This window comes from Bufo gargarizans, chromosome 8 (genome assembly GCF_014858855.1).
Source record: "Bufo gargarizans isolate SCDJY-AF-19 chromosome 8, ASM1485885v1, whole genome shotgun sequence".
NCBI classification, from domain to species: domain Eukaryota; kingdom Metazoa; phylum Chordata; class Amphibia; order Anura; family Bufonidae; genus Bufo; species Bufo gargarizans.
In genome coordinates, this window is record NC_058087.1 from 17,686,282 (window position 1) to 17,701,256 (window position 14,975).

The 14,975-nt window shown below is 40.6% G+C and overlaps 1 protein-coding gene across 1 annotated transcript in view; it reads left to right on the forward strand.

Moving 5' to 3' along the window:
* Window positions 1-12,362, forward strand: part of IFIH1 (interferon induced with helicase C domain 1) — a 39,145-nt gene extending 26,783 nt beyond the window's left edge. Inside the window, 9 exon segments of the mRNA XM_044303603.1 lie at window positions 1,648-1,771; window positions 4,633-4,721; window positions 4,723-4,861; window positions 6,937-7,193; window positions 8,220-8,369; window positions 9,316-9,477; window positions 9,594-9,784; window positions 10,266-10,359; window positions 11,843-12,362. Coding sequence (XP_044159538.1) covers window positions 1,648-1,771; window positions 4,633-4,721; window positions 4,723-4,861; window positions 6,937-7,193; window positions 8,220-8,369; window positions 9,316-9,477; window positions 9,594-9,784; window positions 10,266-10,359; window positions 11,843-12,019 — 1,383 coding nt within the window. The 3' untranslated portion in view covers window positions 12,020-12,362.
* Window positions 12,363-14,975: the final 2,613 nt, after the last annotated feature.

Below are 14,975 nucleotides of genomic sequence, written 5' to 3' on the forward strand. Positions count from 1 at the left end.
TCTGGCCCTTTGTTTACCTGCAATAACTACAATCTCTGAGGTTTTCCTCATGAATATGTGTGCCCCTCATCCTGCTCTGCAAAGGGAGTGAATACAAGTGCTGCCCTGAATGACATGTCTGCCTGCTGAGAGACTCAGCAGCATGTTTTATGGGTAGGACTAAAAGTCCCAGCTGTACAATAACACTGCTGATACACACTGGATCTTCTCCCTACCTGTTCTTGTGCAATGCTCTGCAGAACTCCTCTGTCAGCTCCTGTGCCCAGCATTTGTCTCCTCACTGCCTGCAGCTACTCAGTAAAGCCTTCAGCCCTGAGTCTGTGCTGCTGTAGGGGTTAAAGTTTTTCCTGAAGAATCCAGGGAGAGAGCAGATGGCAGTGCAGGGGGCATGGTCAGCACAGTGATGGCAGTGCAGGGGGCGTGGCCAGCACAGTGATGTCTCGTGTACAGACACATATCTGCTCTCTCAGGCTTGTGCATGAAACATCATCAGAGCTGACATCATAGGTCATGTGACCCTCAGTGAAATCTGAGAAAGCAGAAACTGGAGATAAAGTAAGTGAATTGTAAAGTCCTTACATTTGCCTAGTTAGAAACATACAAAGAACAAAAAAATAACTCAGACAATCCCTTTAAGGCCCCTTTACACTTCTTAATATAGCAGATGATTGTCCGGAAGGGTACTGTAGTTGCCCCATTCCAGTTATTACTTTAGTTGCCCTCCCCTGGACCCTCTCCAGCTCTGCTATATCTGCCTTGTTCACAGGAGCCCAGAACTGTACACAGTACTCCATGTGTGGTCTAACTAATGATTTGTAAAGTGGTAGGACAATGTTCTCATCACGGGCATCTATGCCCCTTTTGATGCAACCCATTATCTTATTGGCCTTGGCAGCAGCTGCCTGACACTGGCTTTTGCAGCTTAGTTTGCTGTTTATTAAAATTCCTAGATCCTTTTCCATGTCAGTGTTACCCACTGTTTTACCCTTGCTGCACTTAACTGCTCATTTGTATATGGATTAAAAGTACTTTTTATTTAGAACGAACCAATGGATCGCTAAGTGAAAGGTATCATTACTCTCAGCTGAGCTAGCACAGCAAGGCATTGTGCCTGGTTTATTAGTGAATTTCCTGGTGACCTCCAGTTTCATTTTTAGGACCAAAACCTCATGCTGTTTAATTTCATAATATATGTTTGTAGGTACCAGAGCTTTGTTCTTCCGATGCATTGCTCCAAATCCCTTTTTATTTAGAATTAAATTAGAAAATTCTGACTGCCTCAAGTCACCAAGAAGGGGGAGTGTAGGAGCTTACCGCTTACAACTTTAGTAATTTGTTCACTGGGACATATAGACATCTGTATGCAGTGGTGATGGTAGGCCAGAGTTTTATACTTTTATAAAATAAGTTTGGATATATATAGAATCTGAATCGACTTCTGCATGATTTATTTGACATTATCTAGTGCAGACAAAAATAGTTGCTTTCTCCATAGTAACCAATCAGATCACTGCATTCATTTCTAACCTAAGCAGGAATTTGGTTGCAATAGTCAGTGGAATCCAATTTTTGTCTGAATTCGTCAATACTTGAATCCAAAACAGTCACTTATTTTATTTGGCTTCATGCACTTTTATTTCTTTACAGAACCCATTTGGTGACAAAATTAAAGATATGATGAAAAGTATTGAAACTTTTAGTGATTTGTACCCACCAAATGATCATGGCTCCCAATCTTATGAACAGTGGGTAGTTCAGAAAATGAAAACAGGTAAGGCGAGTGATTCAGTGGACATTTTGCATATCATTCATCTATGGTGTATAATTCTACAAATACAGAGTCACTATATTTTAATATAATTTCCATTTAATAGAGAATGTAGCACATTTCTAAATCACTTCATTTAGAAAATCTACCTGCATCTGCATGAAAAAAAAAGCTGTAAAGTCATGGCCACTAGGGGTCTCACTTCCACCTGAGTTGCAAGATCCGTCCCTGGTAACAGACACACAGAGGAGGTGGAGGCATGCCAGAGCTAGCTGAGATCCTAAGTCTGATAAAAGAACTGCTTCTGCACAGCATTTAAAGATTATAGTAGCATTCTGTTTTTCTGTAAGTGTGATTTACCCTTTCTTATCTGTTCTGTGAGCTCCAGAGCTGAAAACAAACATGAAGTAAGGGAAAGGATGTCACAGTAGTACAATACTGCCAGATTTCACAGAAAGAGACAACCCCTGCTTGTGAGAGAAATGAATCTTGCTGTGTAGCTGAAACAGGAAATAACACACCCCATATGTGGTCGTAAACTGCTGAACGGGCACACGGCATTGCGCAGAAGGAAAGGAACGCCATATTTTTTTTGGAAAGCTGATTTCACTGGGATAATTTTAAGCTTCCATGTCCCATTTGAAGGCCCCCTGATGCACCCCCTAAACCAAAAAAATTATGTTTTATTGTCTCCATATTCTGAGCCATAGTTATTTTATTTTTTGGGCGATTGTCTTAGGTAGGGGCTCATTTTTTGTGGGATGAGGTAATGGGGGGCATACGCCTTTTTGATCACTTGGTGTTGCACTTTTTGTAATGTAAGGTGAAAAAAATTGCTTTTTTTTACACCGTTTTTATTTTATTTATTTTATGGTATTTATCGGACAGGGTGGATCATGTGATATATTTATAGAGCCGGTCATTACGGACGTGGCGATACTTAATATGTGTGTTTGTTTTTTTTCATTTAAAAAAATATATAAAAATAAGGGGAAAGGGCGTTTATTTATTTTTTACTTTATAAATTTTATTACTTTATTCATTTTATTAAAAACACTTTTTTTTTTTTTTTCTTCACTCTGTATTGTAATGCATTGCCTCCTCGGCTCCCATAGAAGGCAGTTCCCGATGCCATGCAAGTCATTGGGCGGCCTCTGCACGGCATCGGGCTGCCTTCTGAGACATCGAGTCCCCTCCACAGCAGCGCAGGGACTCGATGGGCTCACTCAAACACAAACCCCTTCTATGCCGCGGTCAGTGGCATAGAAGGGGTTAATCCGCAGCGATCGCCGATATGGGGGGATCACAGTACCCCCCTCGGCATTGACCCAGGGTGCCTGCTGATTTGATTTCAGCAGGCACCCATTTCCGATCACCGCCCGCCGCGCTGCGGTGATAAATACACAGGACGTACCTGTACGCCCTGTGTCTTTAAGTACCGGGGCATCAGGGCATACAGGTACACCCTGTGTCCGCAAGAGCTTAAAGGAACACTGACAGGCCCAATTAGCATATTTAGTTATATCTATGTCAGTACAGGTCTTATAAAGTCTAAGTATCCCCCCTGTCCACCTTATAAATAGGGAAATATAACATTTTATAACCTGCTTGTCCGGTCACCAATCTGCCCAAGGGGCGGCGTTTCATCTGAAAATGCGCCCAGCCAGCCGCTCCCAACTGCCGTTCTGAAGCCCCGCCCAGCTCATCAATATTCACTTCGCTGGGCGGCGGCTACAACTCTCCACGGTCACGATCCTGCGCATGGGCACCTATCATTAACCCCTTTTGAGATGTGAGTGAGCAGCGCTCTGAAGCGCTGCTATGAACAGTGCCTGGCGCATGAGGCAGAGGCTGCAGCGGCCTCGGGGACGCAGGCAGGGTGTGTACGCAGGCGCGATCTAACCACGGTGGGGCGCAGGCGCAGAAGATTAGACATGAACGATGCCAGGAGGATTCGATTGCCCATGCGCAGGATCGTGACCGTGGATAGTTGTAGCCGCCGCCCAGCGAAGTGAATATTGATGAGCTGGGCGGGGCTTCAGAACGGCAGTTGGGAGTGGCTGGCTGGGCGCATTTTCAGATGAAACGCCTGCCCCTTGGGCAGATTGGTGACCGGACAAGCAGGTTATAAAACTTTATATTTCCCTATTTATAAGGTGGACAGGGGGGCTACTTAGATGTTTTTAATAGACTTTATAAGACCTGTACTGACATATATATATAACTAAATATGCTAATTGGGCCTGTCAGTGTCCCTTTAAAGAGGACCTTTCATCTCTCCTGACATGTCTGTTTTAGCAACTCGATGCATTCCCTATGTAATGACAATTCTGGAACATCTATTCTTATGGCTCTATGTTGTGCCATTCTTTATTATTTCTGCTGTAAGTTATGAATGAATTGCTACCAGTTTGTACTGAAGGTCCACATGGGCGTTATGTCCCTGCATAGTCTGACACTGGCAAAACTGATTGGATAATGTCAGACTGTGCAGGGGCACTTCCCCAACCGGTAACACCCTTAATTGCAACCTGCTAGTAATTCATTCGGGAATAATAAAAGAAATGCACATCATAGAGTCATAAAAAAAGAATCGTTATTACAAAAAGGAGTGCAAGTAGTTACTAAAAGTGACATGTCAGGAGAGGCGACAGGTCCTCCTTAATTGCTGGTTCTGACAGCTGTTTGCATCTTCTAATTCAACCCTTTGTGGGCATCATTGTTTAAGGTTCATCCGTCCTATAGCAGTAATGTTGACCTTATTGATTAATTTGTTATATGCTTTAAAAGTGCTTACAATTGTTAAAGCTGCACGAAGCAATAACCACTGTCACATATCTAACTTATCACAACTTTCTTTCCAGCTGCCAAGGAAGAGAATCGTAGGCAGCACGTCTGCGCACATCATCTGAAGAAGTACAATGATGCCCTGCAGATCTATGACACGATCCGCTATGAGTGACGCATTTATCCATCTTCTGAAATTCTATACTGAGGAGAAGAAGAGGGCTATAATGCTGAATGAGTCTGATGGAGCCTCTCTGTCTGAAAAGATCGATGAGACGGATAGATTCCTGATGGACTTATTCTTTGGTAAGCGCTGATCTGTTTGCTTGATAGGAGCTGAATGAATGGTTGGTCAACATTACGATGACAACAGGTCTGATTCCTAGACGAGCCACCGCGGCAACCCCACCGACCACTAGAACAGGGGTGCCAAGATCCCCATTCCTTATCACTACATGACTACAATGTAGAGGAGCTTGAATGAATCGGTGGTCAGACATGCACCCTGCCAATCCATTTAATATCTGTGGGGTAGCTTTCCGCTGTTTTCATCAGATCCATAGTCCCTGTGTGATTACCGCCCCATTGATGTTCCTTCTCACTGCTGTATTGCAATGAGGAGGAATGGGGAATGAGAGGCTTGAGATCCAGTTCTGGTTATCAGTGGGGTCCCAGCTATTGGCCCACGGCAATCAAATGCCCTTTGAACAGAAGTTTTATTGTGCAAGACAGATAAATTTAACTGTGAGGTCTACTGATAACCGTCAATTAAAGGGACACTTCCACCAGAAAGGGTTATTATTATTTTTTTTTAAATCAATATTAATACAAAAAAAAATTAAAAAGTTTTGGCTGTTTGTCTTTTTAATATCAGCAGTTTCCATCCCTCAATGTGTGATTCTCTAATTGATTCACTAGAGGGGGGCTCTTTCTGGTCAGAGTAATGGTCTGACTGAGAAAGTCAAGCAAGGTGGTTTGCTGTGCTAAAAGTGAAAATAAAGATGAAAGTAAAGAGCCAGGACAGAAAGTAGAATACATGGAGTGACTTAAAAAGATTATATCTAGAAAACCAACCACCAGTTTATTATATTTAAAAAAACTTAGAATATTCACTGATAGACTGTTAAAATGTGCTATAGTTTTTTGATTGTAGTGACTCTTTAAGGGCCTTTGACAAAGAGTAAGTAGTAAAGATTATTCATGTGGTGATAATCTAGGCAATTACTGTATCCACCTGTGCAAAAGGTCCTTAAACGGCACCAACCCATTTGCCCTATGGTTGATTGGTGGTTTTTGCCGCCAAAATCTGTCCCTGTAAATGGACCCTTAGAGTAGCCCCAAGATAAAGGGTTTATGCACACAACTGTATTTCCATCCAGCAAGAAAATTTAGACTAGCACATCCAAACTAACATAATAAATAAAAAAACGTATGGTAGCACACCATTACAGATGCAAACAATAAAACTAGGGATTAGGGATTATTCTAGATTAAAGTGGTACTATAACTACTATACATGAGAAATGCAAGCTCTTTGCATTTTTTATCAAATGTGTTTTGGGCCCATCTACCAACATCAAGGTAGCTTCTGCAGATGGGTTCCTAACACTAACAGGATTGCCTCTCCTGGACCTAGCCTAAGCCTACAATGTTCAGGGCGGTGTAGGAACCAGCTATATTTATACTCTGCTAAGAAGCCCTGGGCAGATGGGCGGGGAGTGCTTAATCTAAAGGAGCGAGCTACCCTCCAAACATACTACAAGAAAATTTAGACTAGCACATCCAAACTAACATAAAAAATAAAAAAACGTATGGTAGCACACCATTACAGATGCAAACAATAAAACTAGGGATTAGGGATTATTCTAGATTAAAGTGGTACTCTAACTACTATGCATAAAAAATAGAAGCTATTTGCGCACATTTTTGAAACGTGTGTTGGGCCCATCTACTAACGTTAGTGTTAGGTACCCATCTGCAGGGGTCACCTTGGTGTTGGTAGATGGGCCCTACACACCTTTGATCAAAAATGTGCGCAAAGAGCTTACATTTTTCATGTACAGTAGGTATATTACCACTTTATTCTAGAATAATCCCCAATCCTTAGTGATATGTTTTGCATGTGTAATCATGTGCTGCCATACATTTTTTATTATTTGTATTTTCCATCAAGGCACTATCCTCAGGACTGGAATAGCCATTTGTAGTGATGAAAGTGAGAATTGCGGAATGCACACAAAAAGTATCTGTATTTTGAGAATCCGTGGTTTGCGGCCCACAATACAGATGCGGTCGTGTGCAGGAGGCCTTAAGGATATACTTTATCAATTCAGACTCTGCACATCTGTGAAATATTAAGTACTTACTGTATATTTACTCAGGACACAAGAAAGAACTTGAGCAACTGTCTGAGAAAGAAGAGTATGAAAACGAGAAACTTCTTAAACTTAGAAGATCCATCATGGAAGAGTTTACCAGGAATAGCAAAGCCAGAGGAATTATATTCACCAAGACTCGGCAGAGTGCTGTCGCTCTGTCTGAGTGGATCGGTGACAATGAAAAGTTCAAAGAAGTGGGCGTCCGAGCACATTACATCATTGGAGCCGGAGGCAACAGTGACTTTAAATCTATGACTCAGGTACAGTACAATCCAGTTTCAGTGGCATGTTGAGGAAGGGATATGGCAACCACCTGCTCTAACCTCTTTGTATGGATATATCCAAATTATATTAAGAAATTGATCTGCCTATTCTTTAAGTCTCCGCCTTTCTCTTGATAATATATTATCAATTATGATATATCTGAAAATCAAAGCTACTGGGCACTCTCGGATATGAGACCAATATTGAATTTATTAAAAGGAGTGTGCTAGATAATAAAATCCAAACAAAAGTGAAACAATTACAATCCCAAAAATATCACATAAAATATATCACATAAAATATCATAAATAATTTAAATGTCTATTAAAAATCAATAAATATAGCTGGTGGTAGTTCGCATAGAATATTCCAATCACCAGCAACATTCAGGGGTGTGCAACCATATTATTCGAATATTCAGTCCGAATTTCTTGTATGGAGATAAGATTTATAGGAACAGTTGCATCAACAACATCCGAATAAAATCGACAAAGTCCGGTTTGAATTGCACCAATATTCGGATACAGAATCAAGTCTTTTCCACTAATCAGCTTGCATGCGAATACTTGAAGAATGTTCATATAGTGGCGTCCCGCTATAAATGCTTCTCAGTGGCGTCCCACTGAGATTAATCTCGGTATGCCAACACACGATAGATAATATATTCAAACAGTCTTACCATTCGGTGTGGCTGAATGCCTGAGTCTTACTCTGGACGTTGGTCTTGGTGTGTATTCGACCGTGGTCTTTCGAGTTAGGACGGATTTTGACTCTGTTAGTTCCACACCGGCCGCTTGTTCGCACCTGAATAATATTCACTAGGGCGGTCTTTCTCAAGCTTCCGAATGTTGGTGGATACAGGCACTGATTTACCGAGCGGTATTCTTCATCATTGATCTGTAGGTTGTAGTTGGATCCTTTGGGGGGGGCTTTGGAACCAGACGCGTTTCGGGGTCTTATGTTACCCCTTCCTCAGTGGTGGTTTTTACATTGTCAATTATGATATATGTCATTGTTTTTAGAATGAGCAAAAGAAAGTGATTCAAAAATTTAAAACCGGAGAATTGAACCTACTGATTGCAACCAGTGTGGCCGAGGAGGGTCTGGATATCAAGGAATGCAACATAGTTATCGTGTATGGTTTAATCCACAATGAAATTGCAATGGTGCAGGTAATTGTAGATGTATGCATATGCGTATTGTTTACAAGTCTCTCTATACTGTTATATGTATATCTACATATCTATAATTTTGCAGAAAAGAGGAATCACTCCAAAATTTGGTAAAGGGTGTGGACCGTTACTTGCGTTTATTCACAGATCCACCACCCTTTACCACATTTTGGAGTACTGTCTCTTTTCTGCAAATTTATACTGAGGGACCTAGTACTGCCAGTCTTGGAGGAATTGCACCAGACTGAAAATTATAGTGGTGTTGATATTTTCTATCTATCTATCTCATATCAATCTGTCTATTTCAGATCTATCGATCTCATATTTATCTATTTCAGATTTATCGATCTCATATCTATCTATCATCAATCTCATTTATCTATTTATCAATTCAAATCAGCTTTATTGTCAGGACTAAATACATTTTAGCATTGCCAAAGCAAGTGAGAAATAATTGGGTCGGGATGGGGACACATCCAGGGAGGGTTTATAGGGTAGCTTTGGGGGATGGGGACATATCTGTGTGGGGGTATAAGAGTCCGTAACACATCAGGCTCCTCTCAGTCTATGGCAGGCAGTAATATATTGTGCTTCTATGGCCGCTGTGTTCTCCTCTTTCCCCAGTAGTATGTAGAGTGTCTCTTCCTCCTCCATGGAGGTCTGGGCAGAGATCAGACAGTCTCCTGCTGAGTATTTAGGGCCATGCAGCAGAAAGTGAGCCTCATCCTCCACAGCTTCCTGGTCACACTACTGGCACGGTCTGCTCTCTCTGGGCTTGCACCTCTGTTGGTTCCACCCAGATTTGATGAGCAGGTTTTGGGCGCTCAGTCTGTACTATCTATATATACTTAAATAGCTAATCATTTATGATATTCAATACAACTTTGATTTAGCATTTCATTCTGTCATTGAATAATAAAAGCTATGTTCTCCTTTTGACCACTAGGCCCGTGGTAGAGCCAGAGCTGAAGAAAGTGCTGTTGTCCTGGTGGCTTCTAGGTCATCCGGGGCTATTGATCATGACAGTGTTAATGTTTACAGAGAAAACTTGATGCATAAAGCTATCCAAAAGGTGCAGAAGATGGACCCTAAAATCTTTGCTGAAAAGGTAATTCAGTTATTTCTAGAGGTGACGCTTGTTGTTTTTTTATGGAATTCAAAGTTCCACATTAGAAATCCATTGTGGCCATAGTGTCTTCAAGATTTGTAATTTTTTTTTTGAAGATCCAAGAATTTCAGAAGCAAACCATTGTTGAAAGAAAAGTAAAGAAGAAGAAGGACTTGCAAAAAGTTTACCAGAAGAACCCTGGGAAAGTTACTTTCTGGTGTATAAAGTGTCAGAGTCTTGTTTGTTCTGGACTTGACATTCGTGTGATAGAAGACATGCATCACGTTGTTCCCGACCAAAAGTTCAAGTATGTATTTTATGTTCTTTTTAGCTGATAGCTGTCATCAATTGTAAAATACATAGGATAGGTCATCAATATTTGACCGGTGAGGATCAGACACCCAGCAACCAGTTTTGTTTTTTTTTTTTTTAGAGGCTGCAGTGTCTTGTGAGAGCCACAGCTTACCAAACACAGCGCCGTACATTGTATAGTGGCTCTGCTTGGTATTGCAGCCCTGGTCCATTCACTTAAATGGGACTGAGCTGCACATAGGCCACGTGTCCAATAAATGTGACGGTATTGGTCTAGAAAGAGGCTGCATTGCACACTGGAGAGCCACAGCCCCTTCAAACAGCTGATTGGCAGGCGTGCCAGGAGTAGAACCTATTCTGATCAGATATTGATGACCTGTTTTGAGAATAGGTAATCAATATTCTACTCTTGGAAACCCCCTTTAAAAGCCAAAAGCAAAAATAAATGTATATATTGTAATAATTTTTTTTTTTAGGAAACGTTACAAAAAAGGGGAAAATAAAACCCTTCAAGAGAAGTTTGCAGATTACCAAACAAATGGTGAAATCATTTGCAACAATTGTGGTCGGGTAAGTGTCTATATTTTAAAGAATACTTGATGAATTATAACTATAAGGCCTCATGCACACGACTGTGCCGTTTTTTGCGGTCCGCAAACCGTGGATCCGCAAAAAACGGAAGCCGCCCATGTGCCTTTCGCAATTTAACGGAACGGACGGCCGTCAATAAAATGCCTATTCTTGTCCGCAAAGCGCGAACAAGAATAGGACATGTTATATTTTTTGGGCGGGGAGTGCTGTCCGCATCTTTTGAAGTGAATGGGTCCGCCATTGAAGTCAATGGGGGCGGCTCGGATGCGGACCCAAACAACGGCCGTGTGCATGAGGCCTAAATTTGATAAAGCTTTCCATACTTAATGATGGACTCATGTGGTAGCCTATGACCAACAATTTTCTCAAGTAACTTAAAGGGAGTGTCCATCGTTGACAGTTTATACAATTAATGTGCATAACAAGTTGAGTCGTTTTGAACATATAGGACATTCCATTGCTTATCTTTTACAGATTCTGAGTTACAGTCCCAGTATTATAGTTCAGAGCTGCATTCAAAATTCTTAAAGAGTAACTAAACCTTTGAATTAAATTTTAATAGGATGTCCCTAATGCCCTAAAAAACTTTTTCCAATATACTTTATTTATTAATTTTGTATTTTTCTTAGCGTTTTTCCTACCTGTCAGCGGTGTACGGAGAACTGAGTTTTAAGCGCACAGTGAATGGTGCACTTTAGGTAGAGTAAACACTAATAAAAGTACAAAATGAATAAAGTATATTGGAAAAAGTTTTTTTAGGGAATTAGGGACATCATATTAAAATTTCATTCAAAGGTTTAGTTACTCTTTAAAGCTTCCGAACTGAACTCCCTCAACAGAAGCATTACCTGAAGCTTCTGGGCCAAGTCTATGATCTATAAGAGGTTCTCCCAGGTACATGTGCCAGGCACTGCACAGGTGTCTGATGTTAACCTGGGGTGTGTCTGACAACAAATGTGTTGACTGTTTCCAATGACGACCAGCAGATGTGTAAATACAGCTCTGGAATGTAATATAGGGTGTGACTTGTAAACATCACTCTAATTTGTATGTAGAATATATAGGGTTAATTTATTAAGACTGGCGTTTTAGACAGTGACGGTGGTTCCGCCAAAGTTATGTAGAGGCGCCAGTCTAAATTTACGCCAGCTTCCTTGCTGGCGTAGAAATAGAACATTTTCTACACCAAACACAGGCATGCCCCCTTCCCCGCACATGCCACACATGCCTTTTTGTAGACCTGGTATGAGTAAGGAAAAGTCATAGAAAGCGTTGCAAATAACCTTTGTGCCACAATCTGCGACAGATGTATGCCAGTTTTCTTCAGTTCGTAAAAGACCCCCTATGTCTGTATATAAACTGTAAAATGGAATTCAAAGAAGGACATATCATTTATGGCTTCCCTGCATGGGTGACAAACTGTAATGCTTTTCTTAATATCCTTATTATATTTGTTCCACAGCCATGGGGAACTATAATGGTGCACAAAGGTACTGAGGTTCCCTGCCTGAAGATCTGTAACTTTGTCATCAAGTATGAGGATGAGAAGATGACCAAAGACACTTTGGATGTTTGGAGAGATCTCCCGATCAAGTTCCGTCAGTTTAGTTTTCTGTCTGATGACAGTGACTCTGACTAAATACAACATTTCTCCAGAACACAAGACTGCTAATCTCTGGCTGCTGTGACTTGTCCACCAGTGGGACTTTTTCTCTGGACTATTATGCAGATGATGGATTCCTGCAATTTTTTGGAGCTTGAAATGATGGGGAGGAGAGGGGTTGTATTATACGGGAATAAGATAAATATTACTTTGGTTTTATCCTGGAAATGAATTAATTAATTGTGCTTTTATACATCGCATGAGAGCTGGTTAAGGGTGGAGCAGAAGAAGACTGACTTCATAGCACTATGGCCCTCATTTATCAAAACTGTCTTGGAGAAAAACTGTCCTTGTAGCGTAACATTTGGGGTTGTCCAATTGGAATGCACAAAATATACTTTTTTTTATAAAGAAAATGCTCCTGTCACTCTGGAACAGATCTTTTCTCACCCTAGGGCATAGAGATTAGTGTTGAGTGAATTGAAGCCAAACAAATTGACAAAATTTAATTTTTCGGGCACTTTGTGGTAACAGATCTATTTTTCCTGAAATGGCGGTAAAACCCCCCCAAAAAAAACATACCTCATCCATTTGTATGTGAAGAGGCCTTCGTGGCCATCTTGAGTGCAGAAACCACACAAAATCTTGGGCAGGCTGACGTACGATGACACCACACCAGCGAACTGCCATCATCATTCCCGGCCAGCGTGATGACGTGGTGACATTGTCACGTCAACACGCAAAATTTTGTGCAGTATCTTCAATCAAGATGGCTGTGATGGCCTCTATGCAAGCAAATGGATAAGGCGAGAATTTTTTTGTTTAGCCCCTGAAAGGCCTAAATTGTAGCCTCAGATGCCGCGGCCAGCAATGAACTCAGCATCTGAGGGGTTCAATGATGGGGGGACAATGCAATCGCCGTTTCCCCATCATTGCGCCTGCTACATACAAAGGAATACCCAGAATTTCACAACGAAATTTGATTCGTGACAAATTACTTTGTCACAAATCAAATTTCTTTGCGAAATTCTTTGAAGCACATGAATCTAATTTTTCCTAACTTCACTCATTTCTAATAGAGATACATAAGACACTCAAGGTATTAAAGGCTGAGCGTGTGTCTGATAAAGACGTCTTGTGAACACTCGATCGTCTTTTAGTTATCCACCTTCTTGGGTATTGGTACTCCTACAAATGAGTCTCCCATCCCAAAGAAAGACCTGACTCTAATTTAAGTGACTTCTTATTTAATATATATATATATATATATATATATATATCCGACCGTACCGTCCAGACAGCTGTGCTGCCCACACCCTTCTACCTGTGTATATATATATATATATATATATATCTGTTTTATGACAAATTGTGATGAAGGATTGTATTATGTGATTAATCAAGTTGATTACAAATCTGTTTGCAATTTTGCCCATGAACAAATACATTATGTGCTAATTAGTAGTGTTTCATTTCGTGTTTCATTAGTAGTGTTTTATTTCTTATGTTCATCTTTCTTTGGCAAGATAACAGTTAGTGTTGAGTGAACTTGTGATTTGCAAGTTCAGCGTTCGGGTTATCGAAGAATTCCATAATGGATTCCGTAACCACGGACCATAACGGAATTCTATGACGGCATGCACCACGGAAGTCTATAAGAGGCATTCCGTCATAATAGAAGTCTATCCTGCCTTGCATCTGGCCAGGGTACCTTTCTGAAAGGGGACTTTATTTTCATTAATTAGCTGTAAAGCCTCATTCACACGTCAGTGTTCCACGTACGTGTGCTGTACGTGTTCTCCACAGACAACACATGTACCCATTCATTTTAATGTGTGTATTCACACATTCGTGTTTTAGCATGGTCTGTGGGTCTGTGGTTTTAGCATGGACGCATGCTCTATTTTGTCTGTGTTCATGGATCCATCACGCCCATTATAGTCTGTAGGTCCATGAAAACCATGGATGCAACATGTGTTTCATGGATCATTAGGAAGAGATGCTTTGAAAATGTTTTTTTCGGCTACACAGTGTACATGAAACACTGATGACAAACGGACAGCAAAAAACGGTCCCACGGACCACAAACGAATCCTTGATGGCTATCTTCATGGAGACATCACTGACAACCTTTTTCACAGATTTGAGCCTGGACATGTGAATGAGGCTTAAGTCTGTAGAAGAGAGATAATGTTTTATTATTTTTGCTTTAAATGTCACTAAATCCCTGACTCTCGTATGACAATGAGATAACTCTGCCACATCTGCTCCAGTCTATGCAGAAAAGCTTCACAATGAGCTGCAGGAACAGGAAATGTCCATTTAATGCATAGTATTTGGTAACATTTAAAAAAGCACTGTATACTTGTAATAAAAAAATGTTTTCAGATAGTTCATTTTCTCATTATGCAACCCCTTCATATATAGTATGCTATATCTTAGTAAGAGCTGGAGTTCGTACATCATCTGCCCTTCAACAAAGGCTGAATGTTTTCCAGGTATATGATCTAAACAGTCTGTATAGTAAATTTTATTCTCAGGAAACTTTACCATTAAGGGTATGTTCACATGATTTAAAATACGTGTTGGAATAATCCAGTATGTATTTGCTGTGGAATCTTGTGCAGAAATCCAAAGCTGACCCTTGAGTGGAGCAGAAGTCCACATACAAGCATTCTTGGCGGCTTTTGGTGCAGCCGACTGGCATTGTGTGAAAATGATTTTGTTTCTTAGTGATAATTACATTACACTACTACGATAATTCTCCATTGTAGACTCCATGAATAGCATATGGACGTGTTATTCAGGCATTGTATATCAATATTATTTTATGTAGTATAGGTAGCTTGTTAAATTATGAGAAAACTAGTTAAAATGGTAAACAGAGGAGAACAACATTTTATGGCTAATAGGCGTAAATTAGGAAACAGAGGCTGATAAATACTGATCCTTAGCAAACCACAGAACTATCGTGTCACCAAAATTAAGACAT